Source organism: Mesoplodon mirus (assembly GCF_964341445.2).
Source record: "Mesoplodon mirus genome assembly, chromosome: 5".
Lineage (NCBI taxonomy): Eukaryota > Metazoa > Chordata > Mammalia > Artiodactyla > Ziphiidae > Mesoplodon > Mesoplodon mirus.
The window spans coordinates 4,376,940-4,394,168 of NC_138980.1; the positions used below are offsets into that span (position 1 = coordinate 4,376,940).

Below are 17,229 nucleotides of genomic sequence, written 5' to 3' on the forward strand. Positions count from 1 at the left end.
AAATGAAACAGAAATAAGACATGATTTCATATATTATAGAATTCTTCCTAAAATCAGAGTAAATTAGGTTTCAAGAAGAGGGAACAGAAGCCCTAACAGAAATGTTAGGTGACACATTTTTTAGAGTTAAAGAGTCCTGAAATTGTTTTAAAAATATTATTCATTTAGGCTGTGCTGGGTCTTAGTTGCAGCACGTGGGATCTTCAGTTGCGGCATGCAGGATCTTTTTTTTAGTTGCAGCATGTGGACTCTTACTTGCAACATGCATGTGGGATCTAGTTCCCCGACCAGGGATCGAACCTAGACCGCCTGCATTGGGAGCGTGGAGTCTTACCCACTGGACCACCAGGGAAGTCCCTCCTGAAATTTTCTAATTCAAACGCACAGAAGCTAACCCAGGCTTCCTGCCAGTCCTATAGATCACTTGTCTGCCAGGTATTTGTTTTTGTTTTTTTAAAAAATTGGTCTTGGTTGCGGCATGTGGGATCTTTAGTTGTGGCATGTGGGCTCCTAGTTGTGGCATGCACGTGGGATCTGGTTCCCGGACCAGAGATCGAACCTGGGCCCCCTGCATTGGGAGTGTGGAGTCTTCTTACCCACTGGACCACCAGCGAAGTCCCCAAATATGGTTTTTTTTTTTTTTGTGGTATGTGGGCCTCTCACTGTTGTGGCCTCTCCCGTTGCGGAGCACAGGCTCCGGACGCGCAGGCTCAGCAGCCATGGCTCACAGGCCCAGCTGCTCCGCGGCATGTGGGATCTTTCTGGACCGGGGCACGAACCTGTGTCCCCTGCATTGGCACGCGGACTCTCAACCACTGCACCACCAGGGAAGCCCTCCCCAAATATTTGAAATAATGCTACAAACCACTCACAGTTAAGTATTCTCAGTTACACATCTTTATCAACAAAAGATAAATAAAATACAAAATAGACACTAATATCAGACTATGTTGAACCATCCTATGTTAAGGTAGGAATATGAAAATGTAAATTTTTGACATTCTTAAAGTAGGTAAGAATTTGATGTATTTGCATTGCTGTTTTAATTTCATACTGGTCTGAATCTAGATACCATGTATATCCACAGAACTTGACAATTTGATTCAGTTACTCTCCCACCAGCACTATTTCTGAGATGCTAACTTAATGCAATATTCTAGTGGGTTTTGGTAGTTTAGAAAAGCCAGTGAGCTGTTAAAAGTCAATGTCCTTGTGTCAGGGGTTTTAAACAGGCTGTTTTCACTGATCCCACTCTCACTGTCAGTATTATCTTCACAGTGTTCTTAGAAGAAGGCTAAAAATCGCACCAATCTCAGTTACTAATAGCCCTGCAAGCTATACTTGTAATTCTTTGAAGAAACCTTCAACTTCAGGTTTTGCTTTTTGCAAATTTTACAAAAAGACACCTGCTGGCTATGAAGGTTAGGTATAAGAGTTATTCTATAGTCTTCAAAAAATCTAATATTCATGATTGTTATATAAAGGCATCGCAATTAAAACAGCAATTAGTATCACAGACCATATCCTCTATGCTAAAGAAAAGGATTTCTGTGTCTAAACGCTCACTCATGTCTAGAATGGTAAAAGACCTAGTACTAACACTGACTCAAGGGTGACAAAATAATTTTTTTTCCATGCAAAGGCTAACGCATTTAGTTCTGAGTATAAGATACAAGGAAATGTGAAAATCAAAATTTTATAACCAAGTGGAAAACAGAATTATTACTACGCAGACTGACATCAGGGATAAAGTTTTCACACGTTCTACAGTCCTTTCAGTAACCCAGAGCTCAAGATAGGATATTAGCTTCAGGTCAGAAAAATCCGAGAAGGCAAAAAGAAATGATTATCAAATAACTACAGTTATAGTGACTACTAATTAAAAAAAAATGAAGCCCTTGTTTTGAGAAAGAGTAACTAACTGCCTTCAAAATGAGTGCTAACACTAGATAAAGGGCCATAAAAATTGAGGAAATAAAGTTTGAAATTTAATAAATAAATGTTAAGATATTTGTGATAGGTGGAGAGCCAAGACCTTTTTCCACATCACTAATATAAAATTGGAAATAAAATCTTAATCTGCACTTAATATACCGCTTTTTTTTCTTCTCTGTTTCTTCAGTGTGGAAAGGAATGAATTTACTGTAAGTCTTCTGGATGCTTTAAAGTCAGGCAGCAAGGAGAGTAGATACAGATTTTTCCATTGATAATCATCAGCAAGAATGTAAAAGAATGTATCAGCAGAGTCTATCTTCGGTGACCATCTGTGACCAGTTACTACTGTCCGAGGAAGGAGGCCATAGGGTCATCTGGCCTCTGACGCTTCATTCTGTAGGCCTCCATTTCCTCTTCAGTGGGTTCCCGAGTTTCATATATGCTAGTGTAAGGCCGCTTCCTCTCATCAATCTGCATGATCTCCTTGACATGAAGAAGACGGGCCTCCTCTGCATTCAGTGCCTATAGTGAGAAGAAAGAAATTAGTACCGTGGCTCTACATCAGATCTCTTTTGTGCAAAGGTGGTAGAGTACCAGAAGACCCCACTGAGTATGAACTACTACATCAAAAACCTAGATTGCCTGGAAGAGCTTGGGAGTCAGCCCTTTCGCTGTCAAGCTACAACTAATCACTATTTGGCTCATACATTTTCACAGAGCACAAAACATTCTATGACATTTTCAATGAAATTTCAAAGAAATTTTATTTAACAACGAAAATTGAATGAGGTTTATTTTACTGACAGAAGCCGGCAACTGATGCTTTTTGGTGGAGACTGCAATTTTGACTTTTCCCAAGACTTGCTGAAACTTACAAATTATAGAGCCAGATGGCAAGTCTCTCTGGTGAACATGTCATAACTCTAAAATAACAACTATACCAAGCATTTTTCTTCTGTGCATTAGTGATATTCAACAAATAGTTCAAGAAGCAGGCAATACTGAGACACACAAAATCTCTATTCGTATTCTACACCTGATAGGTGACCTCAGCAAATCACCCAGACTGGGGGCTCATTTGCTCATTTTTAAAATGAGCTTGTAAATAGGACTAGATAATTTCCTAAGGTCCCTACAAATAAAGAATGCTGTGGTCACTTTTACTATTTATTTAGCCTTCACAAAGTACCTTTTTCAATTTTTCATGTTTCTTTTCTTCGTCATCACTCTCTGAACTGCTCTTTCGATGCTTCCTCCTCTTCTTTTTCTTCTTTTTCTCCTCTTTTAGTTTTTCCTGATGCATCTGATTGCGAGGATGCAAATATAGTGTTGTTAATGCAAAAACAAAGTTCTAGCACAAGTTTTAAAGTCCTCCCTCCAAGACTTAAACATTCAGGACAACTGATCATGGACTTACCTCCATGAGGGTCTGAGGTTTTTTCACAGATTCTTCTCCAGTTGTATCATTTATAATACACTCCTCTGAATTCTGTGGAAAAATATATGTAATCTAACTTGAGAGTCATAGTTACCAGTCATCTAAGAAAAAGTTAAAATTTTAAACATAAAAATATATGTTTCATATAAATTTTGACTTAAGAGCTTTGGCTGTTGTTCACTTTTAAGCACTAGAGGACAATGACTTACAGCAGTCTCCTTCCCAGCTTCTCCAGTACAATAGGAATACTTGAAAAAAGAGTGACAGCATTTGTATCCCCAACGGCCTTCTTTCCAGTAAGAGCCCCAGATATACTGCAGAGAGACAGAGAGAGGTTATTTAAAAATGAACCTGGGGCTTCCCTGGTGGTGAAGTGGTTGGGAGTCCGCCTGCCGGTGCAGGGGACGCGGGTTCGTGCCCCGGTCTGGGGGGAATCCCACATGCCGCGGAGCGGCTGGGCCCGTGAGCCATGGCCGCTGAGCCTGCGTGTCCGGAGCCTGTGCTCCGTGGCGGGAGAGGCCACAGCAGTGAGAGGCCCGCGTACCGAAAAAAAAAAAAAAAAAAAAAGAACCCGAAACTAGGGTCTCTCATATACTGTTTTTCTTTTTTTTTAAATTCTGTCATTAATTAATTTGATTGTTTTTAAAAATTGAAGTATAGTTGATTTACCATGTCATGTTAGTTTTAGGTGTACAGCACAGTGATTCAGTTATAAATACACATATTCATTTTCAGATTCTTTCCTCTTATAGGTTATTACAAAATATTGGGTATAGTCCCCTGTGCTATACAGTAGGTCCTTGTTGGTTATTCTTATATACTGGTGATAAAAGGAGGAAAATTATGGGGATGCTAGGGCTAGCTAACAGGGAGAAGGTGTGGTTACAACGGTCTTACATTCTATGCCCCCCAAAAATTAAAAAATTTAGGCTATCTGACTTCTCTTGAAAAATTGAGGACTGGGAAATTCTGCGCCCACATTCCCACTTGTCAATAATTGGCTGTTGCCGACCAGTGGATGCCCCTATTAGACAGGGCTTGTGTTCTCTAGTTTATAAAATTTGCCTGGCTCATTTCACTCATCTATGATTACTGGCCTAGCTCCTATTAGGTAGCTAGGTTTTTGACTCTTATTTAGAGAGACAAGTGTAGTTTGGGTACTTAAAGTACAGCAAATTATATGCTTTATCATGCGTTGCAGTATGACATACACTGTATCACCTATGAAGTGTTCTTGTCAAAATATTTAACTTATATCCAATCAAGTCTTTAGATCTGAATTCCTGTTTATAGGAAATACAGGGAACATAGGAATAAGTTATATGATATCACTAGGAACCAGTCAAATACAGGATATGAGACAGTTTACAAGATAACTGGCATGATCTGTTAGAGTCACTGTCATGATAAAGAGGAGATACATGCTAGAAAAAAGAGAGATAACAACCAATAACAAAATAAACGTAAGCTGTGACTGGATTCTGTGTCTCACACTCGCGCACAAAACAACCATCCCCACTCCAACCAAAAAACCCGAACAGTTATTTAAAGGCATTTTGGGGTATATTTTGGAAAATGTGGTTAAGGACTAGAGATTAGGTGATATTAAGGCATTAATGTCAATTTTCTGAAGTGTGATAATGGTAATGTAGTTATATAGGAGAACATCCTTAATTTTAGGATACATGATACAGTGTTATGGGTGAAATGTTATGATATCTGTAATTTCCAAATGTTTCAGTCAAAAAAATATACAGTTATACACATACACACACACACACACTCTCTCTCTCTCTCCTAGACAAAGCATATATGGCGATCTGTAAAAAAAATTTGAATCTAGATGGTGGGTATATGAGTGAAAATAATAGTATTCCTTCACATTTTGGGAAAATTTCATAAAACAGCAATTGGTGCAGCCACTGTGGCAAACAGTATGGAGGTTTCTCAAAAAAACTAAAAATAGAACTACCATATGACCCAGCAATTCCACTCCTGGGTATATATCTGATAAAAACAAAAACACTAATTTGAAAAGATACATGCACCCCAATGTTCACAGTAGCATTATTTACAATTGCCAAGATATGGAAGCAACCTAAATGTCCATCAACAGATGAATGAATAAAGATGTGGTGTACACATATACAATGGCAAACTCAGCCATAAAAAAGAACAAAATTTTACCATCTGCAGCAACATGGACGGACTCGAAGGGCATTATGCTAAGTGCAATAAGTCAGACAGAGAAAGACAAAATACTGTATGATATCACTGACATGTGGAATCTAAAAAATACAACTAGTGAATATAACAAAAAAAGAAGCAGACTCACAGATAATAGAGAACAAACTAGTGGTTACCAGTGGGGAGGAGGGGAGAAGCAGTATACAGGGGTCGGGGAGTGGAAGGTATAAACTATTGGGTATAAGACGGGCTACAAGGATGTACAATGCGGGGAATATAGTCAATATTTTGTAATAACTGTAAATGCTGTATAACCTTTAAAAATTGTATTAAAAAATAAGACAAAGTTAAAATGCAAAAAACAAAATGAAACACAACGACTTACTAATGAAAAATACAATCCAGAGCAAAATGCTAACAAGGACACAAAAATAATTCTGGTTGAACACATACAGTATGATTGTGGATCTTCACATCCTCCTCATACTTGGAGGAGGCAACAGCCCGCTCCTGTCCTTTGATGACTGTCCCATGTCTTGAGTACTCCACGTAGTCTTCGGTCTGAGCTAAAAGCAGTTCAGCTGGAGGGGCATCCAAGTGTTCTTGGCCACCGTACTAAAAGGACATTGAACATTATTAAATACATTTTTCAAAGATTTGCATTCAAATCTCTACTGAAGGGTTTATTTCCAATCAGAAAGATTAGAGGACTATTCTTCATGGGCTTTGTTACACAAACCACAGTGAAAAAAATGTCACCAAATTTTCATAGGCAAATAAAAGATGTCTCAATGGCTATTCATCTGTTGAGTGTGGTAGATTACAAAATGCTCATAAAATTCCCCTTGTCCTGTGTGCATGCCCATTTGCCACATGACTTTGCTGCTCCTTCCCTTGAATCTGGGCCTTGCCAAGCTACTTTTTCTGGCCTATGGAACATTGGCAAATATGACGTAAGCAGACCTGAAAAACACTTGTGCACTGGGGCACACTTTGTTGCTAGTTTCTGGTATCCTGAGAATGCCATGTAAAGAAGCTGGGCTAGGGCCTCCCTGGTGGCGCAGTGGTTGAGAGTCCGCCTGCCGATGCAGGGGATACGGGTTCGTGCCCCGGTCTGGGAGGATCCCATATGCCGCGGAGCGGCTGGGCCCGTGAGCCATGGCCGCTGAGCCTGCGCGTCCGGAGCCTGTGCTCCGCAACGGGAGAGGCCACAACAGTGAGAGGCCCGCGTACAGCAAAAAAAAAAAAAAAAAAAAAAAAAAAAAAAAAAAAAAAAAAAAAAGAAGCTGGGCTAGCCTATCAGAGGATAAGAACCCATGTGGGGCAGAGATGAGCTGTTCCAGGTGAGGCCTTCTCAGGACAGATGAGGGCTGCTAACTGCTAGAAACCAAAGTGAGGCCATTCTAGATCAGCCAACTTCAGATAGGCAGACTCAGACCAGGAGAGCCAGCTGACATACAAAATGGTGAGAAATAAGAAATGTTTATTTAAACTATTACATTTTGAGGTGATCTGTTTTGCTGCAAAAGCTCACTGATATAGCTACACTGATACTGTATACCAATTGATTGCATCAGTGGAAGGACAGGACTAAGCCTGATGGATTAAAATAGACTGTATATTGTATTCCAAATGTAAATCAAATGTTTATTAACTGATAATTTCTATTTAAGAAATGTTTTCCTTTAGCAGTTTGGTCAGAATTACCTTTTCCAGGATGCTTTCTTTCTGCTGTTCTTTGAAGTCTTCTTTCTTGACTTTGAAGGACTTATACAACAGCTCTAATTTTGTAGGATCAGCTTGCAGATGGACTTCAGACCCCTTGTCATAGGCTTCCCAAGCAAACACTAGGGTAATTAAAAGCATCGTAATGAGCTGTCACCTACATTGTTTTCATGCTTCTTGGCAACAAGCTTTAAAAAATGCCCCTAAATTTCTTATGAGCTGATATAAAATACCTTGACATGGAGAAAACACTTACATTGTGTCTGAGCCATTGAAATGGTATCACCTGTGTATCTAACAAAGTTATCCCCTGCGTAGCTCACTCTGTAAACACAAATTTAAAAAAAAAACTGTTTCAGAGATTGATTTCTTTAAGGAAATTCTTTTCTGACCTGCCCATAGGTGATGCTCATTTTAATTCAGATTGTGGTTTATGAATAAAAGCTCCCCTCCCCTACCTTGAAATCTTTACATTGAACTTGGCACTTACTCATCTGGATTCTTTCCTGCATTGGCATAGGGATTCTCTCTCATCGCTCTAGTTTTGGGATCATAGTAGGCAGAATTTGGATCTAAATTCCGCAAATACTAGAAGGAAAAAAATATTTTAAGACTGTGTTAATGTTTACTTTCATCAAAGAAGATTTCAGCAGACTAGTAGGAGGAGCCAATTAAATGTGTGTGTGCATGTCTGGAGTACAGGTGAAGAGAAAGAAAACCGGAATGACACCTAACCTTGGAATGACTGACTATATTACCCATATACTACCGAGATACCATATTAGCAGACAAAATTTAGGCTGGGAAGACAAATATTTCTTGAATATGTATGTTGAGTTGGCAAGGCTTACTTTTGCAATATCTTCTCGAATCCTGAGATTCCGGACAGTAATTCGTCTCTTAGAGTCAAAATTCTGTCCAGGCATGTCAATGTCATCTGCATATTTATCTTCATCCTCATCTTCACTGTTATGATCTTTTTCCTGAAAGAGGAAGAGAGAGTGAAAAGAATTTTTTAAGAAAAAAAGAGCAGCATCTAGTTCTTGTTTTCCCTTTAACCAAACCCTTACTCACTGTGTTCTTTAAACCTATTATTATTATGAATGATAGATTACTATTAATATTAGCCATCAGAAATTTAAAACTTTACTGAATATCCACATAGGGCACGTATTTACTACCGTCTGAGAGTTTGGTTCCTCTTCTCCCCACTGGTGTTTTGGAGAATTCTGTGTCACGAAAGAAGGAAACGAATTTGTAATTGTATTCCACTGAACCAACTGATTATTTAACACTTTAAAAACATAGTTAAAATAATATAACAAATTTAACTGAACAAATTCTCATATTTCTCACTTGTAGCGAGCACATAAGTTTTGAATACAAGTATGTCATTGTGAATAATTTTATGAGGCTGTCTACAAATCCAAAAGTTTCATTGATGATAGGACTATAATCACACAAACGGAAGAGAAAGATTAAAGTTGATCAGTATACGTAATAAATATTCATTTCACATGTGTTCAATTTTCAGACATAACATTTTCATTGAACTTCACTGTTTTTCTATTAAGGCCAAAAAGAAAAGTTACCAGGATCATGTAATAAGTATCTTTAGAGCCAAAACAGCCTTTGTAAAATTTAGGCAATGAAGAAATCTACTCAGGTGACAACACGCTGTGATTTAAGAAGCATGCGAAATCCTTGCCTCAAAGACACTCTTTCTTCATTAGCAGTTGGTCATGATATTCTCTAACTCCACAAAATGCCGAGAGCGAAGTGCTCAGTACTTCATCATGTCCTTTTAAAAAGGCTTCACACGTTCAAAAGAATACCTTATACCATTAGTGGGGGGATGTGGAAACGTGTGTATAAAAAAATATATATATGGTATATTGGTGGAAGCAAAAATTTGTACAGGCTTTCTGAATGCTAGCTAAGTGATAAGTCATCAAATTTTACATATACATATTCAGTGCATCAACAATTACACTTTTAGGAATTTACCATAAAGAAAAAATGTCTAGTATATAAAGACTTATAAGAATCTAGTGTTGGGTATTGTACAAATACCCATCTACTCTGTGATACGTATGCTAAACCTCCTGGCGGGGGTAGGTGTTGTTATCTCTGCTTTAGAAATGATCAACTGAGGCTCAGAGAGGCAAATTAATTTTTCTAGGACCTCCGAGCTAGCCAGGGGCAGAGCTGGGTTTTAACATTATCTGTCTGTTAACTTGTGCTTTGAACCTGCCTGATAGGTAGCCTCTGTGACTGCTCACTTGGTGATTAACTTACCTAGTTGTGTTTTCTTTGTAATTATACTTGCTAAGGGTCCCTTTTAGAAGTCTAAACTCGACAACTAGAGAACGTTTATTATTTACTTATGCCATTAATTTGTTAAAAGAAATTTTCACAACTCTAATAAGTATAATATACTCTATTAAGCTGACTGACTGGAAGAAAAAAAAAGGAAAAAACCTGTCTGCAATACATCTTTTTTGTTAGTTTGAAATTTTTTTGCCTAGCTATAAAATTATTACATGTTCATTACGGAGAATGTGGGATATACTAAAATAAATAAATAAAAAGAAAAATTCACTAATTCTATATTAAATGAGAACTGGTGTTCTGGTCGTCTTCCCTGTGTGGTAATATTGTAATATTTTACATGTATCATTAAAATATAAGTGTTAGCCAGTGTTGTTACAAAGTTTTGATAAAAGTCATTTTACATTCTATCATGCAGAGGAAGGATAGCTCATTTCACTAATTCCCTATTAAACTATGTCAATTTCTTGCTGTTGTAAAAAGTACTGCAATGAACATCTTGGTGCATAATGACTTTTCTGAATACTAGAAAAAATTTAGGATGGATGGATTTACTAATTTAATTCCAGAAGAGGTATATAAATGTTTTATGGCAATATTCTCTCCAAAATGATTGCATCAATTTATAGTCTCATAAACCCTATAAGTCAGTTTTACTCTTTCCCCTCAATAGCACTTCTCTCTCCCTAAAATCTTTTCTAACTGGAGAGATATAAAATGAATTTTTTCGTTCAATCTTCATTTTTTGTTTACTAGGAGTTTGAATTTTTTTTTAATGATCATTTTTCTTACTTACAGCCTGTTCCACTAATTTTCCTGAGGCTAATTCTTCTTGGAGTTTTTGGGCTTTCAGCGTTCGTTTTGCCTAAGAAAAAAGAAACATTTGAAATTTACTTAGTCAAATGAACATTTAATTTTTATATGTGTAAAAAGTGTAAGTTTATTGTTTTCAGTAAAGGTCACTGGACAAGGTCATGTTTTGTAGCTCCAGACCTCTGGCTCCTAAAGAGCAGGAGTTACAAGGAATTCCCTAGTGGTCCAGTGGTTAGGATTTTGCGCTCTCTCTGCCGAGGGGCTGGGTTCGATCCCTGGTCTAGGAACTAAGATCCCAAAAGCCATGCGGTGTGGCCAAAAGCTAAACAAACAAAAACCCCCCCAACTCTACTGAATGCTCTGTGGTGACTTAAATGGGAAGGAAATCTAAAAAGGAGTAGATACATGTATACGTATAACTGATTCACTCTGCTGTACCTCAGAAACTAATACAGCATTGTAAAGCAACTACACTCCAATAAAACTTAATTAAAAAAAACATGAATGGATAAAGAAGATGTGTGGAATATATATACAATGGAATATTTAGCCATAAAAAAAAGAAATTTTGTCATTTGCAGCAACATGGATGGACTTGGAGGGCATTATGTTAACTGAAATAGGTCAGAAAGAGAAAGACAAATACTGTATATTACTTATATGTGGAATCTAAAAAAATACAACTACTGAATAAAACAAGAAAGAAGCACATTCATAGAGAACCAACTAGTGGTTACCAATGGATAGAGGAAAGGGGGGAGGGGTAATAGAAGGGTAGGAAATTTAAAAAACAGGGGGGGGTTATTATAGGATTATATGAAATCATGTGTGTGAAACTTCTGAAAATTGTAAGGCACTGTAGAATTTAATGACTCCTTCATTCAATAAAAAAAAACTAAATTAAAAAACAAAAAAACCAGGATGAATTGGGAGATCGGGATTGACATATATACACTAATATGTATAAAACAGATAACTAATAAGGACCTGTTGTATAAAAAAATTAAGTTAAAAAAACCCAAAAAACAAACAAATCCTCAAAAAAAAACCCCAAAAAGCCCACCAAAAAACAAAAAATGAAAATGAGTTGGATTCAATCAGCCATATTTAAACAGGAGTTACAAACTCCTGTTTGAACCAGGCATTAATGTAAACTGAGTTAGACACCACCAGGGGTAAACTGCAGAGAACAATCCCTGCTGACGAGGTGCCACCTGACTCGAGATGACTGACCCCTCCAGGCTGGCCCAGGATTACCACATATTTCACTGTTCAAGAAAAGATAAAATTCAGATTTTTATGTGAAATCCCATGATTTTAAATGTTAACTCTACTTAAAAACAAAAACAAAAAAAGCAATGTGACTATGGTGTTTAAAAAATGGGAGAGAGTAGGTGAAATCATAACAGAAAAAATTCAGGTTAAATTAAAATAAAACTCAATTTTCTGAAACGACTTCTCCTCTTCCCCTTCCCCCACCCTGAAATGCTATGTGAGACAACTATAAAACAGGCCATAGGCAAGATATAGTCTGGGGGCCAAGAGTTTATAAAAGAAAGGAGGGCTTCCCTGGTGGCGCAGTGGTTGAGAGTCCGCCTGCCGATGCGGGGGACGTGGGTTCGTGCCCTGGTCTGGGACGATCCCGCGTGCCGCAGAGCGGCTGGGTCCGTGAGCCATGGCCGCTGAGCCTGTGCATCCGGAGCCTGTGCTCCGCAGCGGGAGAGGGCGCGACGGTGAGAGGCCCGTGTACCGCACAAAAAAAAAAAAAAAAAAAAAAAGGAAAGAGCTTTGGACACTAATCTGTTCTAATGCTTCTAGTATTTTTTTGCAACCTAAGTCATGGAGTAAAGGACAATATAAGAATGAAATAAAAAGAAATTGCTGCCAAATAGGGCTAGCACACTGTTTATTTCACTATTCAATTAGGCTTACTACTACTACAATAATAAAAATGCCATCATTTTTATACTGCTTGAAGACTCAAAAAATAGAGTTGCTAAATTAGAGATACAGCAAAATGTACATTCTTTAAGGATAGCAGGAAAGCAGTGAACTGTGCTCACCAGATCAACTTTCGCATACTCTTCTACAATTTTCATGTGTTCTTCTGGATTGTAGCCATTCCACCGATCCCTCTTCCCATCATAGTCAAACATCAGCTGAGGCTGGACGTGTTCATCTGGAGCTATATTAGTACCTGTAAATTTTGCTCCAACTCGCCTAGGTCTCTGGAAAACAGAATAAGATTAAATCTTTTCCTAAATATCTATAGCCCAGAGGAAAATTTCATATAATCTTTACAGAGTGGGTGTGAACATACCATGGGACTTTATGGTTTATTCAATTATCATTTAGTCTTCCAGCAAAAGGTTTTGATGATACTAAACTAATTTCATTCGAATTAATTTTTATTTAACTTGTACCTAAATATAGGTAATTAAAAAAACAGAGGGGGAGGGGAGGACTGGGAGTTTGGGATCAGCAGATGCAGACTATTATGTATAGAATGGATAAACAACAAGGTCCTACTGTATAGCACAAGGAACTATATTCAATATCCTGTGATAAACTATAATGGAAAAGAACATGGAAAACAATATATATATGTATAACTGAATCACTTTGCTGTATAGCAGAAATTAACATAACATTGTAAATCAACTATACGTCAATAAAATTTTTTAAAAACTGAAAAAACAAACAAACAAACACAGAATGAAGCTCTCTGACAGGAATAAAGAAAGAGACTCTCTGACAACAGTTTCCAAAATTCTCAAAGGTGAACTCACCTCAAAGCAGTCTTTCTTTTTGTGTGTCATGGCTCCACAGTTTTCACATGCTCCTTTGCGGTACTTAGTAGTTATGGAATTCTATAAATGGATGTAAAGAAAAACAAGGAAAATTTTTATTTATCTGAATAAGTTAAAAATAACTGGCTCTCATTCCTATATTGTCTAGTGAAATGATTTATTCATTAAGAGGAAAACCAGTTAGAATCTCCACTTTTATAAATGAAAAAGTTTAAAGACTTCAGCAATATCAAATTTATAAAATATAGACGCTAAAGTAGTATGTATTGTGAATTTTAATACCACATAAAAGGTCATATAATCTGTTTCTACTTTATATAGTATTGCTTTAGAGGTTCTTATATTAAGTTCTTAAAATAAAATCTCCATTTTCACATGCATATATACAAGTTGCATACATACCTCTTTTACACCCCTCTTGTACCAGTCTACAGATGAGCTATACTGCCTTTGTTTCTCTGGCTGTGGTCTCTGATGCTTTAAAGTAGGCCTTTTTGATGGATCAATATACCATGGCACTGAAGAAATATACTGAGGAATATGAGGATTGATGTCTCTGTAATAAAATAAATTTTTTTTTAACAGAATGAAGTTGAAAAATAATTGATATTACAATTACAAAGGTAGCCTATACAGAATCTAAGAATAGAGATACCGTACTGGGAGGAGAGAGGCAGAATATGCTTGTTATCTCTATAATAAAAAACAATTAAAAATAAAATAATTTATATTAGAGTGAAAAAAATTCCAACAAAGAAACTAAAAATAGTGATATAACTAAAGCGGGAGGAGAGATGAAGGAATACAGGGACCTATGTTAGTGAGATTAATCTTGTTGAAGGAATATAGGGACTTATGTTAGATTAATCTTGTATCAGAGCAAGAAGTTAACTAATAATATCTAGAGTTGATTATAATAATGGTATAGGTATGTTATTTAGAGATGTGGAGGTTATCAACCAGAAAAACTCAAAACAGAGTGACAAGTACAGTCATCCCTCGGTATCTGAGAGGGACTGGTTCAGGACCTGCCTCAGATACCAAAACCTGCGGATGCTCAGGCTGCACAGTCGGGCCTCTGTATCCATGGTTTAGAATCCGAGGAGTCAACCCATGGCAGATTGTGTAGTATTGCATGTAGTTATTGAAAAAAATCTGAGTATAAGTGGACCCACACAGTTCAAACCTGTGTTGTTCAAGGGTCAACTATAGTCACTTGTGTAGAGTAGGACAGGGAGTGGGAAAACTGAAAAGGACTACCGCTATTCATTACAAGTCCTTCGTTATTATCTGATTACTAAACCTTATACATATGAGTTTGATAAAATAAATAAAAACAAAAATGATGTAAATATTAAAGATGGCTTCCTGTCAAGGCAAAGGATGAGAAATTGGTAAACCAAGTAGACATGAATTTGAATTCTGATCAGATCTTGCAAAAATATTAAAGTACTTACTTTCCTTCTTCATCAACTTCTGCAGGGGCGTTACCCAATTTTCGCTGTTCTTCTAGCTCCTTCTTCTTTCTCCAGTCCTCTCTGGTCATCTTCTTTGGTTCCTCCAAACTCATTTCTTTGGACCCCGAAAGGGTGGCCGCATTACCTGCATCCATGGCTGCAGCTGACATGGTTATCTGGCCTTCTCTATGAAAAGGAAGAAATATCTATTAGTATAAACTAGCCCTTGGTGAATTCACCAGTGAAACTATCAAAAATACACTCTAATGACACATACTGTGTGTTATACAGAATGTTTCATATTCTAGACGTTATTAACTTCTTGCTCTGATACAAGATTAATCACTAACATAGGTCCCTATCTTCCTAAATCTCTCCTCCCCCTTTAGTTATATCACTATTTTTAGTTTCTTTGTTAGAAATTTTTTCACTCTAATATAAATTATTTTATTTTTAATTGTTTTTTATTATAGAGATAACAAGCATATTCTGTCTCTACCTTCCCACTACAATATCTCTATTCTTAGATTCTGTATAGGCTACCTTTGTAATTGTAATATCAATTATTTTTCAACTTATGTCTTATTCTTCATAGTATCTGTAAGGGAAAGGTCTCTTTCCCCTCCACAAAAGTCTTTATATACTGTTGCAGTTTTTCTCTCAACTCTAAGTTATAAGTGGAGAGAGACATACACATGTATTTAAAATTTCATGAGACTCTTTCTCTCATATATATTCCTGAATTCCTCTCTACGTAAGCGTCTCAAACTTTTCTACCACACTAACCCTTAATGAGTACGTAGGGTCCTATCTCTGTTCCTCTTAAAGACTGGATGCTTTAAGATTTACCTATATTCATCGTCTCTATTTCCTCATCTTCTGCTTCCCTTCTCAATCACTCTGATTTAGCTCCCACACCCCTCCCCCCACTCCAAAGATACCACTAAGTTATCAATGTGCCTAGTCCTCTGGACATTTTTCAGTTCTGTTCCTTCCCCTTTTGATATATTCTTATCCTTTGGCTTATGTGACACTATACTCTCCTGGTTTTTCTTGTACCCCTCTCGCTGCTTCTCCTGAATCCTTTGTAAGTTCATCCATTTCTGCCCAGTTATTTTATTTTGGATTCCACAAGGGTCAATCCTGGGGCCTTCTTCATCACTCTAAACTCCACCAGAGGACAGCTCATCTATTTCCAAGGTTTCGATAGCCACGATATACAACTGCTGGCTCTCCAATTTATTTCTCTACTCCAGACCTTTTGTCTGAGCTTCCAATAAATACATTCCAATTGCTTACTTCAAAGTACCTCCACTTAAATGTCTCTGAGAAACCTGAACTCAACAAATCTTAATTCAAATTCATAATCTTCAACTAAAAAAAAATTCATAATCTTCTCTATAAAATCTAATCTTTTTCCACTGTTCCCTCTCTTGATGAAAGACACCACCATCCATCCCTTTTCATAAGTGTTCCAGTTAATTCCCACATCTTTTTCATCACTAAGTAATGTTATTTTCACCTTCTGAATATCACTCAAATTCATCTACTTCTGTCAATAACCTTAGTGTTAATACTTTTCCCTACCAGTCTCTCCCAATTCCCTCCAATCAGTTTTCCACATTGCAATGTTATTTTTTCAAAACACAAATTTGATCATATCATGTCCACTACCCAAGCTTAATACCCTCTAATGCAGCGCTGTCCAAGAGAAATATAACGCCAGCCCTATATGTTATTTTAAATATTCCACAGCCATACTAGAAAAGTAAAAAGAAACAGGTAAAATTATTTTTGCAATATTTAACCCAATATACCCAACATATTATCATTTCAACATAGGAAAAAATCTGTTTAGACTTAGAAAAACTAAGTCTTTAAAATCTGATATGGATTTTACACGTATTCAGACTAGCCAACATTTCAAGTGCTTAAGAACCACAACAGTTAACAGCTACTGTACTGGACAGTTCAGCCCCAATGGCATCTTATAATTCTTACTTTAAAAACCACTGAAGACACAGTCCTGGTCTGACTGGGCACAGGTACTATGACTGAGGCCTAGGACGGCGGCTTCCTTCTAGGTCCCCGTTCCCTCCTCAACCTGGCGTTCCTCGGTTTCGTGAGGATATTTGTAACCGTTAGGAGCTTCTGGTCCACTTCTCGGGGTTCTTCACCCTCACCCACCTCCCTCTTCAAGTTCTCACAATATTTCCCTACCCGGTCCCGCCGCTGCTGACCCCAAGACAGCCGGACATGAAGGAAGCCAACCCTCTATGTTTACTTCCTGAACTCCTCCCTCTCCCAGCAGCCCCTGCGGCACCTTCCGGACGACCCACACATGCGCGCTAAGAACTCTTTGAGTCTCAGGCTCCCAAGCGCAGCTGGTCTCGCGAGATGTTGAGCTGTGTCCCTTTCTCTACTGTGGGTCTATAGAGCGGGTTAGCTTTGAGCAGCTGCTTTTCCGCTCTGTTCTCTGAAACTTTTTTTTTTTAACAGTCGCCGCATCATACGACGTAAAACAAAACAAACA

The 17,229-nt window shown here is 37.6% G+C and overlaps 1 protein-coding gene across 3 annotated transcripts; it reads right to left on the reverse strand.

Annotated features, from left to right (window-relative positions):
• Positions 1 to 874: 874 nt before the first annotated feature.
• Positions 875 to 16,990, reverse strand: SLU7 (SLU7 homolog, splicing factor). 3 transcript variants are annotated; one of them, XM_082623853.1, is made up of 16 exons: positions 16,917 to 16,990; positions 14,697 to 14,882; positions 13,642 to 13,795; positions 13,219 to 13,299; positions 12,493 to 12,657; positions 10,413 to 10,481; positions 8,467 to 8,514; positions 8,137 to 8,268; positions 7,776 to 7,873; positions 7,542 to 7,609; positions 7,268 to 7,407; positions 6,014 to 6,175; positions 3,583 to 3,687; positions 3,353 to 3,424; positions 3,125 to 3,238; positions 875 to 2,457 (listed from the first exon to the last, which is right to left on the reverse strand). In XM_082623853.1, exons 1-16 carry the CDS (start codon positions 16,952 to 16,954, stop codon positions 2,278 to 2,280), a joined length of 1,812 nt encoding a protein of 603 aa, XP_082479979.1. In that variant the 5' UTR covers positions 16,955 to 16,990; the 3' UTR covers positions 875 to 2,277. The 3 variants fall into 3 exon arrangements, with proteins under 3 accessions (XP_082479979.1, XP_082479981.1, XP_082479980.1); XM_082623855.1 differs by having other exon boundaries at positions 16,937 to 16,955; XM_082623854.1 differs by lacking the exon at positions 16,917 to 16,990 and adding an exon at positions 16,698 to 16,910.
• Positions 16,991 to 17,229: the final 239 nt, after the last annotated feature.